This window comes from Dipteris shenzhenensis, chromosome 3, assembly GCF_047967505.1.
Source record: "Dipteris shenzhenensis isolate YYH24624 ecotype China chromosome 3, Dip_SZ_1.0, whole genome shotgun sequence".
Classification (NCBI taxonomy): domain Eukaryota; kingdom Viridiplantae; phylum Streptophyta; class Polypodiopsida; order Gleicheniales; family Dipteridaceae; genus Dipteris; species Dipteris shenzhenensis.
Genome location: NC_141598.1, coordinates 14,912,996 through 14,927,912, shown reverse-complemented (window position 1 = coordinate 14,927,912; position 14,917 = coordinate 14,912,996). Strand labels below are relative to the sequence as shown.

The following is a 14,917-nucleotide window of genomic DNA, read 5'->3' as shown; positions in this document are numbered from 1 at the left end:
AGAGCACAGGTGATCTGGTTCATCTTGGTGGACAATAGTTTTAAGTTCAATATTGTTGTTTACTAATACTAAAGAAAACTTTATGTTGTGGTTGAGCAAGAAAAGTAGAGACTTACTAAGGAGGTGTTGAACTTCAATCAATATCATGCTTGAATTGCAAAGGAAATAAATGAACATGTGTAAGACTTTGTGTAGACACAACATAGAATCAAAATGCAGGTCTAAGAGCAAATAAGAAACTTTCTTGATAAGGAAGCTTCAAGTGTTTAAAGCATAAATGTTGTACTCTAGTTTTGTTATTGTTAGAGCATGTATGATGTTCACAAATTGTTGAAAACTGCTTGAAGGTAGAGAGGAATGTTCTATAGAAGTCTCTATAAAACCTTCCATTGCAATATATATTAAATAATTTTTTAACCCAAAATAAAAATAAAGAAATTAATCTAGGGGTGCCACATCTATGCAAGCCCTTAACGTGAAGGAAGAGCCAAAAATTTGGGAGGCATGGATTCTAATATGCATTTGCCAACATAGAGGGGTCTACATAATGGCATTGCATTTGAGAATTGAATCCAATAAAGATGAGGGATAATGACCCTCAAATGGCTTGAAATGGGGGAGAAGGAGAATTCACCTTCTTCACAATCTCTCACTAGATCAAAGAAAATTAGATTTTTGGAGCTACATAGATATGTCCTGCGAAGATCAAAGGCTAGAATCTTTAGCAAGATATGATCTATATCTTGAAGTGGAGCTAGATAACAATGATAGCATCTCTATGACATGCTAGCCAACATTATGGTTGAAACTCGCATAAGAAGAAGCACTATGGCTTGACAAGATGACAAATACTATGGCTTGAGCAAGCATCAATGTGAAGCCTATGGCTCTAACATGTTAGAGAAGAGAGCACAAAGCCTTGATAGTTCAGAAGGAGGGTGAGAGAGAGTTACAAACACACACTAGTAGATGAAGGCTGAGAGAGAGTTAGAGACACACACCAGTAGATGCAGGATACAAATGAAGGGTACCATTATGTATTACAAAGAGAATATATACCATAACCTTTAGGGTTTACCTAAAGCACATTCATAGGATACCTAAGTCTAGTCAAGAATATTACATTCTACCACTCCACAATATGAGCATATCCTAGGGCATATTACATATCGTGTGTGTGTGTGCCCATGACATCTTTTTTGTTTAATTTGGAATTGTTCATTTCTTCTCATTTTGACCCAACTTATTTTATCTGTATGCACTCCCAAAAATATGGAAATGACATCGGCTAATTTTGCATAAGGGGCAGATGGGGAGATATGTCTCCATTTTGAAAGTACGTCCTTCATGGGGGCAATTTGCATAGGACCAGCTTCTAGATAAAAAAACTCAGGTGGTTCAAAGGGGTTGCTTTCCAGAGTTTGTTGATGCATATCTCCCAAATGAAGGTAGAATCATATGGAGTACGTTTCATCTAGACAAGGCTAAGTGCAAAACATCCATTGTGGAATATAAACTAAGCTAATAGGCTATGAATCTTTCATTTTGCAAAAAGTGGCAAAACCAGAAACTGTTATTCTCTTGCCAAAGTTGAAACTGGGCTACAAATTTGGGAGATCAAATCCAGTAGCTTGTACTATTGCTTGACATTTCTATCCAACCACATAGGCCCTTGACATGAAAGTTCACATGCAAAAAATGTCAAAAAAGCAAGCACTTGTATTTGGGAGTACGCATAGATATTAAAAAAAGAGATGAAGTGAACAACAACAAAAGTCAAGATAGCCAAGACACCATATCAAAAGAAGGATCACCAGTATGACTAGTAATATCAAGCTCCAAAAATGTTTCCCTTAGCACAAAAACAGAATTTGGATAATGCAACATGCCTTCTAGGTAGACCAAAATGAAAAGAATCATGCATGGGGAAGAGGGAGAAGATACTTGCTAGATCAATGTCCCTATCCCCAAGGGCCTTTGGTAAATATGAAGTTGCATCATCAGAAGCTTTCCAATCTTTTGCAAAGAGGAAATAAATGACTTTTTAAGCATACTATGTTCTTAAAAGTACTTCTCTAAACATGGTAAAACTTTGGGAAAGTGAAAATTGATTGAAATTACAATTTGAGGGCATGCCGTGGGCATGTTACACCCCTCTAAAGTCTTCAAGAATAGAACACAAAATTCGTCACAAGCACATCGTAGCACCATAAACATGAATAGGGGATTCTACATCTAAGCAGACGTGCGAAATGTTCAACTGTCAAGGTAGAAGCAATCACACTATAAAAGGATAATAATATCATGATCACTTGCTCTAAGTATCCCTTGCATATTCAAGCAACTCGTGTATCCTTGAAAATTGAGGTGAAGATGCTTTGCTGATGATGAAATAGTTGATGGCACCTAGCACCCCTTTGCACACAAGATTAAACTAATCTATCCCATGAGTCATATGTCTTAGCTAGTGCAATGTGACAAGTCCTCCATGTAGGTCAACTTGGTTATCAAGTGAGAGACTTGATGTCAATAGTTGAAGAGAGACTTGATGCTAATAGGGCCCCCCAACAAGAATTTGGGGCCTATTAATTAATTAGTTGGGATGGCCTGCATGTGCAAATTCTCAATTAACCTAAGGTAGTGGCGCAACGTGAATTCGATTAACATAAGGCTTGGTGAATAAAAAAATGAAGTTTCCAGAAGCCGCGCGAGCCATTGGGGCAGCTTCTTGGAGAAGCTTCTACAGGTTGCTATAAAGAGCAGGCTAGGTTGGGAGAAGGGTAGAGGAGAAGGGGGGCTGTAAAGCCTCCCAACCACTGTGATGAGCAGCAGTGAAGGAGGATGAAGAAGAAGCGAGGGTTGAGTAAAGGGAGAGGGAGACTCAGGGTGACGTGAGGGCCAAGAGGGAGGAAGAGGAGGGTTGGGCAGAGGGAGGGGAGAGAGGGAGAAGGAAGTGGGGAGGGCTGAGCGGAGGGAGGGAAAGGGAGGGCTGAGAGGAGCATAGAGGCGGAGAGGAGAGGGCTGGAGCGGAGGTAGCAGAGGTATAGGGGAGGGGAGGCTGAGCAAAGAGAGAGAGAGAGAGAGAGAGAGAGAGAGAGAGAGGTGGGGAGAGGGGAGAGTGGGAGAGGGTTGATAGTGGAGAGCCGTGAGGAGGAAGCGAGGGAGGGAGAGGCTACGAGTGGAGAGTGGCGGAGGGGAGACGTAGGAGGCAGATAGATTATGTAGGAGAGGAGATGGAGTTAATTAATTAAATTTAAAGTTAGGTTAATCGGCCAATTGAGGAATTAACTAATTGCGAATAGGTAGGAGAAACGAATAGGGGCAAAATTAAGCTAAAAGTGCTAATAGAATGAAGAGAGACTTGATGCTAATAAGATGAAGTTGGATGTCAAGTGAGAGCCTTGATGTTAATAGTACAAAGAGGGAATGCCTGTAGCACTTTAAATGACAAATGAGAGAGAGAGAGAGAGAGAGAGAGAGAGATGTTTATTGGGTGCAGTGTGCACGTGCATGCACACACACACACACACACGCACGCATGTGTGACAAGACATACACACACATTATCTCTCTCTCTCTCTCTCTCTCTCTTTCTTTCGAGTACACACACACACACACACTCACTGTGTGTGTGTGTGTGTCTCTCTCTCTCTCTCATGTGTGTGCACACACAGACACACACACACACACACACTCACACATCACTCAAGACACTTACTCACTCAAACACCCACACACACACACACACATAGGCACACTTGTACTTGTAGTCACACATACATCTCACACAAACAAAGACACCGCACACACGGATCTCAAAGGGAGGTGCCCAAGCGAGAAGGCAAGTGTTGGGCCAATAGAAAGCGAGGGGGAGGGATCGAGCATGGTGGCCGTTGGATGAAGGCAAAAAGCAAAAGGCGCCAAATTCAAATTCCCGACGAACCAAGCCTTGAAATAGCAGAGCTTGAGCGTCGCCATAGCCAAAGCTCAAAAGCTTCTGTTGCTCTCGCCATAGCCATAGCTCACAAGCTTCTCCTGCTCTCGCCATAGCCCCTCTCAGCCTTCTTCTCCTTCCCCTCTTCATCCATGGCTCGCACCAAACAAACTGCCCGTAAATCCACCGGTGGTAAAGCCCCCCGTAAACAGCTCGCCACCAAAGCCGCCCGTAAGTCCGCCCCTGCCACCGGTGGCGTCAAAAAACCCCACCGCTTCCGCCCCGGTACCGTCGCCCTCCGTGAGATCCGAAAATACCAGAAGAGCACTGAGCTCCTCATCCGTAAGCTCCCCTTCCAGCGCCTCGTCCGAGAGATCGCCCAAGATTTCAAGACTGACCTGCGCTTCCAGAGCTCTGCCGTCCTTGCTCTTCAGGAGGCTGCTGAGGCTTACCTCGTTGGGCTCTTCGAGGATACCAACCTTTGCGCCATTCATGCCAAGAGGGTCACCATCATGCCCAAGGATATCCAGCTTGCTCGCAGAATCAGAGGCGAAAGGGCTTAGGATGTGATCGACTGCGGTGTCTAATCTATCCAATACGGTGTATTTATGCACCACCACTGCTCTGAGTCTCCTCTGCTCTGATATTTTTTAATTATGTGTTTTTAAACTGTTGTTGAAATGGTTGGTTTAGTGTTGAGAGACGAGGTCGATCGAGATCTCTTTCTGGTTGGAATTTCTGTCCTTGCTCGGAATACCTCACGATTTGGATCAACAAATTAGATCCTGGAGAATGGAGCGTAGTGATGTAGGCCGGATCCAATGCGTTGATAGATGTGATTCTGAGGTTTCCATGGCTGTTGATCAAGTGGGGAGTTGACACTGTTAGGTTGCTTCATGTGCCGTCTCTAAAGTCAGGATGTGTTTCTTAGGAAAATAAGGTCTTGTCTAGGAGCGCTACGTCCTCGTTTCTATCTCTGGATAGTTCTGCATGCTACCTTTCTGGAATTACTCTGGTCTCTCCTCGCTTTTTTCTTGGAAGCAGGAGTTTTTGTGAAATTTTGTTTCTTGTTCTCACAAGTGCACGTGGAGTGTATCCTCTAGGATTACTTTTCGAAAGGCAAGCTGCCTCGAAGCCCTCACAGGTTTAAATATTGATCAAGAGCTTGTGTCCATCTTGGCTTTATCGGAAAATCATAAATTAGCTGCTCCAGAGTAGAATCTTAAAGTGCCACTCCTAAGATTAGTTCTTTGTATGCATTTTCCTTTCGAAATATTCTGCCATGCAGGCTGAGTTTTGTTCGTCTGACGAAATTCGATATCCTGATATTCCCATTCTGCAGCTTATGCGATGAAAAGTTCGGTCTATGTGCAGAATTTATGATTGTAAGCACTCTGGGATTTGGAGAGTCCATCAATCAGTTGTTTCCTTCTATACGGTTTGTTAGTGCGATGTCTAGCACTTCCTGTGTTCATGAATAAGTCGGCACCATTAAGCTCTCCTAGTCAGTAGTGTCTTCATTGTAAATTTCAACTTGGTTTGTAAGCCCAAGCCTGCTGTCCAAGAAGGGAGATTGTCCATGCTTTAACCATCACTTCATGGCAGGGCATGCCTTGCACTTCTGGAAGCTGCCAAGACTTACCTCGTTGGTCTCTTCGAGGATACGATATCCGCGAAGAGACCATTCATGTAAAGAGGTTTACGACCAGATATCCAGCTTGCTCGCAGAATCAGAGGCGAAAGAGCGTAGGATGTGATCAGCTGCGGTGTCTAGTATACCTAATACGCTGAGTTATGATTCTTGGTTTAATTTTATTTTTAAATAGCTTCTCAGATTGAAAAGGTTGGTTTGAAATGCCTTGGTGAGAGGTGAGGTCTAGCGGAAATGCCCTTCTGGTTGTGACTCTAATATGTTTTCTTGCTCGGAATGCCTTGCTCTATGCAGCAACAAATTCTTACCTGGAGAAAGAAGCTTAGAGATTCTGAAGATTATAAGCCAGATGCAGTGCGTGAATGGTCCGAACAAGTGGACTATGATTTATGCAGCTTCGTTCAATCAGCGAAGTATTTTCGCGCAATTATTTCATCAGCACCAGCGACCATGAGAAACTTCATTTGATAGAAACAGTAGCACCAACTCCCAGCAAGACAGAATGTAGAAACCAGAGTACTGCTTCCAGAATGTCGAAGTAAACAGCTGATAGAAACGTAGAGGAAGGCCCCTACATAAGACGAACAATCTTCCGAATCTCCCAGGATTTTCAAACTTTAGTTGTTATTACACCATCCACAGCAAAGCTGGTCTTGGGTCTCTAAGAGAAAGGCCGACCGTCCTAAATCTGTGACAAATATCCAGGGAACCTGAGGGACGTCCGTCTTCCCGCTCTGAGGGTCGATATCAGTAAGGGTCTTCATCCACACGCTGAGTCTGGTAGAGTGCTCCCGTGTACTGGCCTGCAAGTGGAAGGTGCTGTTTCTGAGAAGGAGTCGGATATTGAGATGCCCGACGCTACCGGACGGAAGAGATTATTGGAGGAAAATGATCAGATTTAAGGTTTCTAAGTCTGAGAGATGCAGATGTATGGTAGCTGATGCAATGCGCAAGAGAATCAAAGATGCAGCGAGGGATTTCGTTTGTGTGTGATGCGGTTAGGGCCATTGCACAATGAGAAATCCTCTTTACAATTATCGCTGGTGAAGATTTTCACATGGAACCTTCGTGGATGATCTGGTTTAGAAAGAAAAGGCTCTTAAGTCCAGAGTTGTAAGGACCTTTTCAATTTCAGAATTTGGGATGCCCTCTCGAAGATGAAAGAGTGCTCTCAGGACCGGATGGCTTCAATGTTGAATTTTCTCTTCACTTCTCGGGTCTAATTACATTTTAGTAGGTGAATATGGTGTACAGGCCTATGCAAGTGGTTTCTTCGTCTACAGATGTTGATGTTGGGCTTTTAAAGCTTTTCCCCAAGAGTTAGGTAAGATTAAAAGTGGGTGATTGGAGACCAGTAACATTGTACATCTTATACGGTGATTGCCAAGTCTTCTTTTTGAGGATCCAAGGGATTTGCATGAAGCTGGTAGATAGGGAGCAGAATGGATTCTCTAAGTGTAGGCACATTTTGGAAAATATTGTGAATGTATCCATTGCATTGGATTTTGCATGCACTTCAAGGCAAAAATCTATCTTGTTTAGGTTCGATTTTGATAAAGCTTGATTGTATCTCGTGGGAGTATATTGCCATGTGGTTGGGTCACTTGGGGTTTAGCAAGATGGTACGTGCCTTTATTGGCTCCCTTATCATTTGCTTTGGGTACTATGCTATTGATTAGTTTGATAAAGGAGGGATTATTGCAAGATGCAGGAGGGGATTAGTCTTTCTTTTGGGTCTCAATTCTCCTTGCAAATGTTTGTAGACAACCTTGTGGTGGAGTCTAAAGAAAGTGTGGATGCCCTATTTCAAATTATTTAGAATTATTGTGTCATTTATGGCTTAGTATGTCCTAGTATGTGGTTTATTAAAGACATTTGCTATTAGGGTCAATTTGTAGAATCTTGTAGGATAGAATAGATGCATCTCACAAGAGATGTGAGAGCACAATGAAATCTCTATGATTGTGAGAGAGAAGACTCTCTTATAGAAAGAGGGAGAAGGTTATACCTTTCTTACATAAGTGGCAATTAGTCCTTGCATCAGTGGAAATCAATCCTTACATTAGTGGGATTGCCTTTGTCTTACATCATCACTTAGGTCATACACTAGACACATCATAGCACTTGATGTGCCTTTACAATACACACACACATACATGTGACTTTCCTAGATGCTCACATGCACCATAGAGCAAGCCCTTGATCATACTTTCCCAACATACCCTTCCTTAAGGGTTTGTCTCTTGTAGTGTCAAGGATACATCTAGTCTCATAGTTTCTCATGCCATCTCATGGTGGTCAAGGATAAATCTATGGCTAGGATCTCATGCTAGCAAGGGTTTCCAAGGGTGTGAGCTCAGTTCACAAAAATGGGATAAACAAAACACATCACATGGTCTACATCATATGGTGACCAGAGGTGATTTACATAACATATTCTTTTTAGAGTACTACTTATGCAGAGAACCTCAAAATTTGACCAAGTGATGATAAATAAAAAAGTGCTTAAAAAGCATAGTCTTCATAGGAGGCCTCATCTTGTGGAGGCACATCAATTAAAAGTAGATTGGCAATTTTTGACTTTGTAGTTGCTCTCTTTTTGGCTTTACAATACTTTTCATAGTGATTGTTTTTGCCACAATGTTTGCAAGGATTGATCTTGAAGCAATCTTTTGAGAGGGGATTAGTCTTTCCACAATGTTTGCAAGGTAAAAACTTCTCCTTTTGAGTTTTTATGGTATAAGTTGTGTCATTGTCTCTCCGGAGTTCCATGTGTCTTTCTTCTTCTTGAAGAGTAGTAATAAGACCTTTAAGAGTAGGATTAGGAAGATTTTTCAAAGTGGTAACAACATGATCATAATCATTAGGCATACTTTTGAGCAATATTGCCATTGCATTATTTATAGTGATTGGAGAGTTGATAGAAACAAGTTGAGTCATGAGACTTTGCATATAATTGACATGGGCAACCAAAGGAGTGCCACTAGGAAAGCAATCTGAAGTGACAACTTTGAGATGTGAGAGCTAGCACTAAAAATAATATCAAGCTTTTGCCAAGCTTTAGAAAGAGACTCTAAATCAGAAATGTGATGAATATAGTCATCTCTGAAGCCAAGGGCAATGATGCCATAGGCCTCTCTAGTAGGATCTCTTGTCAGATGTGTCGATCTCTAAAGCCAAGGGCAATGATGCCATAGGCTTTCTTTTCTCTAGTAGGATCTCTTGTCGGATGTGTCAGAGCTGAGGATTCTCCAACATTAGAGGTTGTTGAAGAAAGTAGGTTTGATAAGCTTTCAGAGGTTTTTCCTCATCAATGCAAACTTAACCTTCATCTACCATGTGTGAAAGCCTTTACCATTGAACTTATCCATATTTAAGATGGTAGCCATGAGAGGGTCTTGGGTAGTGTCTACTCTCTTACAAGGTTAGAGTTAAAAAATTTCAAGGTACAAGCATTTAGTGTAGCAAAGACTTGTAACCAAATTCCATGCTACAAATCATAATGGAAACGATGCTTTCACTTTCATGCTTCATAAAGGTGGCTAAATGAAAGTATTCCAAGCAAATCCAGGTATAGCAACTTATAGGATAGTTGTAGCCATAGTTGTACTGATGCTATTCAACATTTTAAAACATTAGTAATGCTAAAGTAGCATCTAATGTTAGCATCAAACTCAACATTGTCAAAACTGTCCAAAATAGACCAGAACTTGGAGGGCTTGTATCTCACTCTTCAAAGCAAAGAAAAGAGGGCTTTCTAGGTAGAAACAAAGCTGGTATACCAGAGAAGAACCACTGAGGAGGAGAGGTGAAATGTTGCGTCATGTCACCATAGCCAGCAGCTTGAAAGTTGACTGGTTTTTTTGCTATTTCTCCCTCCTTAGTGGACCATTTTCCTTCAAATTTGGACAGGAGCTAGCTCATACTATTGTACAAGCCTGACTCAAAGGAATTTTGGAATGGCTGCTCCAGCAAGTCGCATTGTAAGAAAAGGCGTCAGGATGAAAATGATTGTTACGTAGTTTCATGGGCAGCATTCTCTAATTCCTCTGATGTGGAAGTTCACCCATATGAAGGGTCTCTCCAGCCAGAAGGATCTTGAGAATGGTTGCTTGTAGGTGTTGAACTCAGCTCTCAAAGATTTGGGGAAGGAGGAAAATGGGGAAGATGAGAAACTAATAGTTTATGCTAGAGATAGCATCTAATACTAGGCTAGGCTAGATCTAGAACCTAAAGCTTTGATACCAAGTGTAGAATCCCATAGGATAGAATAGATGCATCTTGCAAGAGGTGTGAGAGCACAATGAAATCTCTATGTGATTGTGAGAGAGAAGACTCTCTTATAGAAAGGGGGAGAAGGTAATACCTTCCCTACATAAGTGGCAATCAGCCCCTACATTAGTGGGAATCAATCCCTACATCAGTGGGATTGCCTTTGTCTTACATCATCACTTAGGTCACACATTAGACACATCATAGCACTTGATGTGCCTTTACAACACACACAAACACACATGTGATTCCCCTAGATGCACACATGCACCATAGAGCAAGCCCTTGATCATACTTATCCCAACACAATTTGGGCCGTTTCATCTTTTGGTTAGATGGGTATTTCGTTTTGAGATAACTTGTTACTTGGGAGCCCCTTTAGGCTTGGGTGTTAGTATGCATCAAAGGTTTTTATTGTTCGAAGAAAGGATTTGCTAGAAATTGGCAAGTTGGCATGGGATGTTGTTAGGTTGGAATGTTAGTCTTCTCATCATAAATTGCATGATAGTTGCCTCTACCAAATATGTTGTGTCAGTGTGGGCTTTCAAAGAAAGTCTGTATAGGTTGCTTAGAGTTTCTATGGGCCAAAGAAGGCTAGATTAAAAGATTTCACTTTGCTCCCATGATTGATGGGTGGGTTGTCCCTCCTTGATGTGGGGTTGAGAAATACTTTGCTATTAGCTAAATGGCTCTTGAGGAATTTTTGGGCCTTGGCACCATGGGTTGAGGTAGTCCGTTTTTATGTGGATCAAGGTGTAGGTAAATGTTGAGGGTGTTGGAATGCCTTGTTTGTTTATGATAAGATCATTTTGCGGTTTTCTCTTAAAATATTTGGATTAGATATGATTGTTGGATTAGTATCATCATGGAATCAGTGTATGGTCATTCTAAATTGGAAGGGAAGGTTGGGGTTATGTGATGATGGTAGCATTTTGTAGCAGACGAGTATTTAACCCATGGGCAAATATGCATGACCATGCTTAACAACTCCCCATTTGAAGGTGGATCTTTGATTCTTAAATTGCTAATAAATTCATCTTGCATACTTGTATTGGATTTTGAAATTTTGGCTAAGTCTTAACCCATGGCTTTGAGACCTTCCATCTCCTCCTTTCATTCTAATAACCTTCCATCTTCTCCTTTCTCTTGAAGGTGACCTTCCATCTCCTCCATTCCATTGACCTTCTATCTCCTCCTTGTCCCTAAAGTTGCCTCTTGTCTTTGCATCTCCTCCCTCCTCGAAGCCTCCATCCAAGCTCCTTCTTTGTGACACGTGGCAAGCTCTTCTCCTTCAAGTTGCCACACGTCCTTTTTTTTGGGGTGTTTCTGGTTAATAGGTTAAAGATATGGTGGGGATGTATAGCTTTTGTTAATGAGGAGCCTTTAGCTTGGTTGGATATTAATTTGGCTAGATCGCTACAAAAAGGAGATTGTTACTAGGTATAGATTTGGAAAGTAAAATTGGATTTTTGGAAACTATTGGAACAAGTTATTGTAGAGTTTGGGTTGTCGGAATGGGGTGTCCATTTTTAATCTAGGGTGGTGGCTTTAGTACCTTAGTCATGGTCGTCCAACTTGATTCCTTCGGCACATTGGAGAATCAATTGTTGGAAGCTAGGAGGTACTAATCTTGGTAATATTTTAGCAAGAGTGACTTATGGAGAACTATTGAAGAGGATGGTGGCTAGGCATTACTTGAATGGGAGATGGAAGTTATGCATGGGTGATGGTTGGTTGAGGAAAAGGTCTAGTGAGATTTACTTATGTCCTAAGTAAAATGAGGTTTTGCTATGGAAAATTGCACATGCTTAGTTGTTGGTGCGTGCTAAACTTTCAAGATGGATGGAAGCTAGTTTTGTATGTTTGGTGTGGTATGGTTGTGGAAAGTGTTAAACATTTGTTTTGGGGATGTCTACTAGTCTAAGAGGTGTGGAGAGGTCAGGGATACAGGGTTGATGGGAGCTTTTCCCTTGAGCTTAAAGTGGAAGTTGGCTATATTGGGGGACGTATGTCTCATGCCTTCTACATTGGCAAGTTGTTGGATTTGCATTCGGGTAGGGGTCTATTTGGCAATTTGGCTTACATGCAACAAGTTTGTTTTCAGAGGCTTTATTCCCTTGATATTGGCATGTTGTTGAAGAAGGATTCTCTTTTGGGATCTTGTATGTTGTCTCTCGTTAAGTTTTTGTAAAATTTGGTTGTGGCTACGAGTGGTTAGCCCTTTTTGTCTGTTGTACTTGGTCTTGTCTCGAGAGCTCGACCACTAGCCCTAGTAATATGAAACGGTTTTTTTTGTAAAAATAAATAAAAGAAGAATTTTGTTCTAGAGATAAGATACTTCGAGGCCTCGCAAGTTTAGATACTAACCAAAAGCTTGTCCACACCAGATGCTCATGCTTCGATTAGCTTCTCCTAAGCTTAGTTCTATGTGAGTATTTTTCTTCTAATGCGATTTGCCAACTTAAATTGTTGCCTTGAGATACAATATATCCGTATGTTCGAGACTGAGTTTAATAAAATTCACAAATGATTTGTTTGGGCTGAATATATGATTGTAATTGCTTTGGGTGGTGCAATTCGATTGTTCTATTGACTTTCCAGTATTAACTCCCTAAGTCAATAGGGCCTTCATTATGAACTACAACCTGATTCATGTTGTTACATAACTGTTAGTAAGCCCAAGTCACTTTCGAGGGAGATGGTTCATGTTGCAACTTGCAAGGCCATATTCCTAAGAGCATTTTTTAGAGCATAAAACCAAATTTCTCCACTTTGTGTCCTCTCCAAATGTCTTTAAACTTGTCCATGCGCTACTTTATTCTTCTTCTTAACCTCCACTTAGAATTGAAGTAAACTAAATTAGTCTCTTATCAATACATGTGTCAAATGCACATGGCTCTTGCCAGTTTACCATGCCACACAATGCCAAATGTGGGGTGAAGACCACCACCTATTACACCCCTTGTGGCCAAACCCCGAGGCAAACCAACGCAGGAACCACATCATAGCCAAACACAAAAACTAGACCAATGAACAAAGGCCAACCTACCAAATGCCACGAGTAGCCGCTGCCAAAGACCACAAGAGGTACAATCATCAAGAGCCACTGCCAACACAAATGCATTGCACTTGAAAGCCACCATCGTAGATCGAGACAACAATCTTCCACCAAAGTCTACAACCACCATGTGTAGTGCGAGTGATAGCCGCCGCGCACATTCCATTGGACAGGCTACTATTAGTACCATTGTTTGGCCACATAGTAGATGCCATGTGGCACCAAGAGCATACCAGGTATGGGGGGTCCCAAGACCCACCCCCTAGCCATGCAAATCTCTCCCTCTCCCCCCAAAAATTCCTGGAGGGATGACAGAGAGAGGGGAAATGGGCCAATATATCTTAGGATATTCAAAGACCCTATATGCTTATAAGATTAGTTTCTTATCAATACATGTGTCAAATGTGTGTGGCTCCTGCCAATTTACCATGTCACACAATGCCAAAGGAGGGGTGAAGCCACCACCTCCAACACTAATTTAGCATAAGAAATCAACAACATCCTATCTGTGTGTGAATTATCAATCCAACGTAATGAACAAAGTGCTCACATTGATTCTTCACAAGGCTATGTACAAGCACCATAGTGATTGGGATCACCATCAAATGGCATTCATGCACACAATGAAGCAAGCTCCATTTTAACCTGCTGACACTTAATCTTGAGGAAAGTGTAGTACTGGAATTTCTTGTCTCAAGCCACAGCAATGGTCATCCAACATATGAATGGGAAAGAATAAGCCCTGGAGAAGCAGGCTACACAAATTGTCCAAAATTGACAAAGTGAGATAGGATACTTGTGTTGCTATACAATGCCCCCCTAGGGACAATGAAGCAAACCCTACATCGACGATGGGTAGGACCATGATTTTGAATCAAGAGATGCTCTGACAATAAGACCATCAATCTAGAAGATCTGGAACACAATTAATTGCCAAAGAGAATCAATGGGATGATGATCGAATTGTTGTGGCCACAAGTTCAGTTTGTTCAGGTAGGTAATCACAAAGAGTCACCTCTAGGGCACCAATCCTAAAGAACCTTTACATGTCAAATTAGAGTTAATAGTTCAATTGCAGTCTACTCTCTCTGCCTATGAAACCCCAACTTTCTAAGACTAGAGCATATGGCTTCAAGCTAGTTGAACCAAAGCAAGGGGCCAATCTTGAAGAATATAAAGGATTTAAGAACCAAAGGGTCCGAATATCAATGCACCACACATTCAATAATGGCCAATTGTAGTGTGATCAAATTGATGCATCTCATTGCCTAAACACTTCTTCAAGCTCCCTTGGAATGTGGACTTTGATAAATATGTGGCCCTCAAAGCCATCAATCCTACAATGAAAAAATGAAGAACTTCATAGCAAAGGGCCAAGAGATAACTATGAGTGAAACCAAAGTGGTCACATTCCTCATGCTCTCAAATGTAGATAATAACTCTATCAATCCCTCGGCAACCAACTATGATGAGCTATCTAGCAAAGATGAATGGTTGCAAGGCCTCTGCCGACTATGATGAACTATTTAGCAAACATTCATGGTTGCAAGATAATAACTCTGACGACCCCTCTGCAACCAATTATGATGAGCTATTTAGCAAAGATGCATGGTTGCAAGGCCAAGAATATGTAAAAAAAAAAGTCCAAGATAGAGCTATGAACAATTTCAAATCCCTCTCTGAAAGTATACAACTTGACAATAGACACTTGTGTGCCCTGTATGCCAGTAAGGCAGGAAACAGAAGTTGGAACCAAGGTGGATTGGGCAAAGATGATGACTTTGCAAATCAATGACCAAGTTGCAAAGATCAAGTTGGGTGAACAAAAATAAGGACAATTTGGCATACACCTGTGTCTGTTGGCACAAAGAAGAGAGGACATCAAAATCCAAGCAACACCCCCGACGACCAGCATTCTCAAAGGGTTATTTGATGGAACAAACCAAATTGATGGAGCAAGTACTAGATGCTAATCAAAGAACCTCAACCCAATTAACCCCAA

General features: G+C 41.6%; 1 protein-coding gene and 1 pseudogene across 2 annotated transcripts in view; both read left to right on the top strand.

The window, feature by feature from the left end:
- LOC147903410 (uncharacterized) overlaps positions 1-14,917 on the top strand; it is a 151,731-nt pseudogene that overhangs the window by 49,273 nt on the left and 87,541 nt on the right. The window lies entirely within an intron of this gene.
- Positions 4,006-4,580, top strand: LOC147903411 (histone H3.2). Its single transcript, XM_087372480.1, has one exon. The coding sequence runs from the start codon at positions 4,087-4,089 to the stop codon at positions 4,495-4,497; it is 411 nt and encodes a 136-aa protein (XP_087228606.1). The 5' UTR covers positions 4,006-4,086; the 3' UTR covers positions 4,498-4,580.

What these genes read in the sequence shown, in the direction of transcription:
- LOC147903411 (XM_087372480.1), top strand. Translation starts at nt 4,087, where the DNA reads ATGGCTCGCACCAAACAAACTGCCCGTAAATCCACCGGTGGTAAAGCC.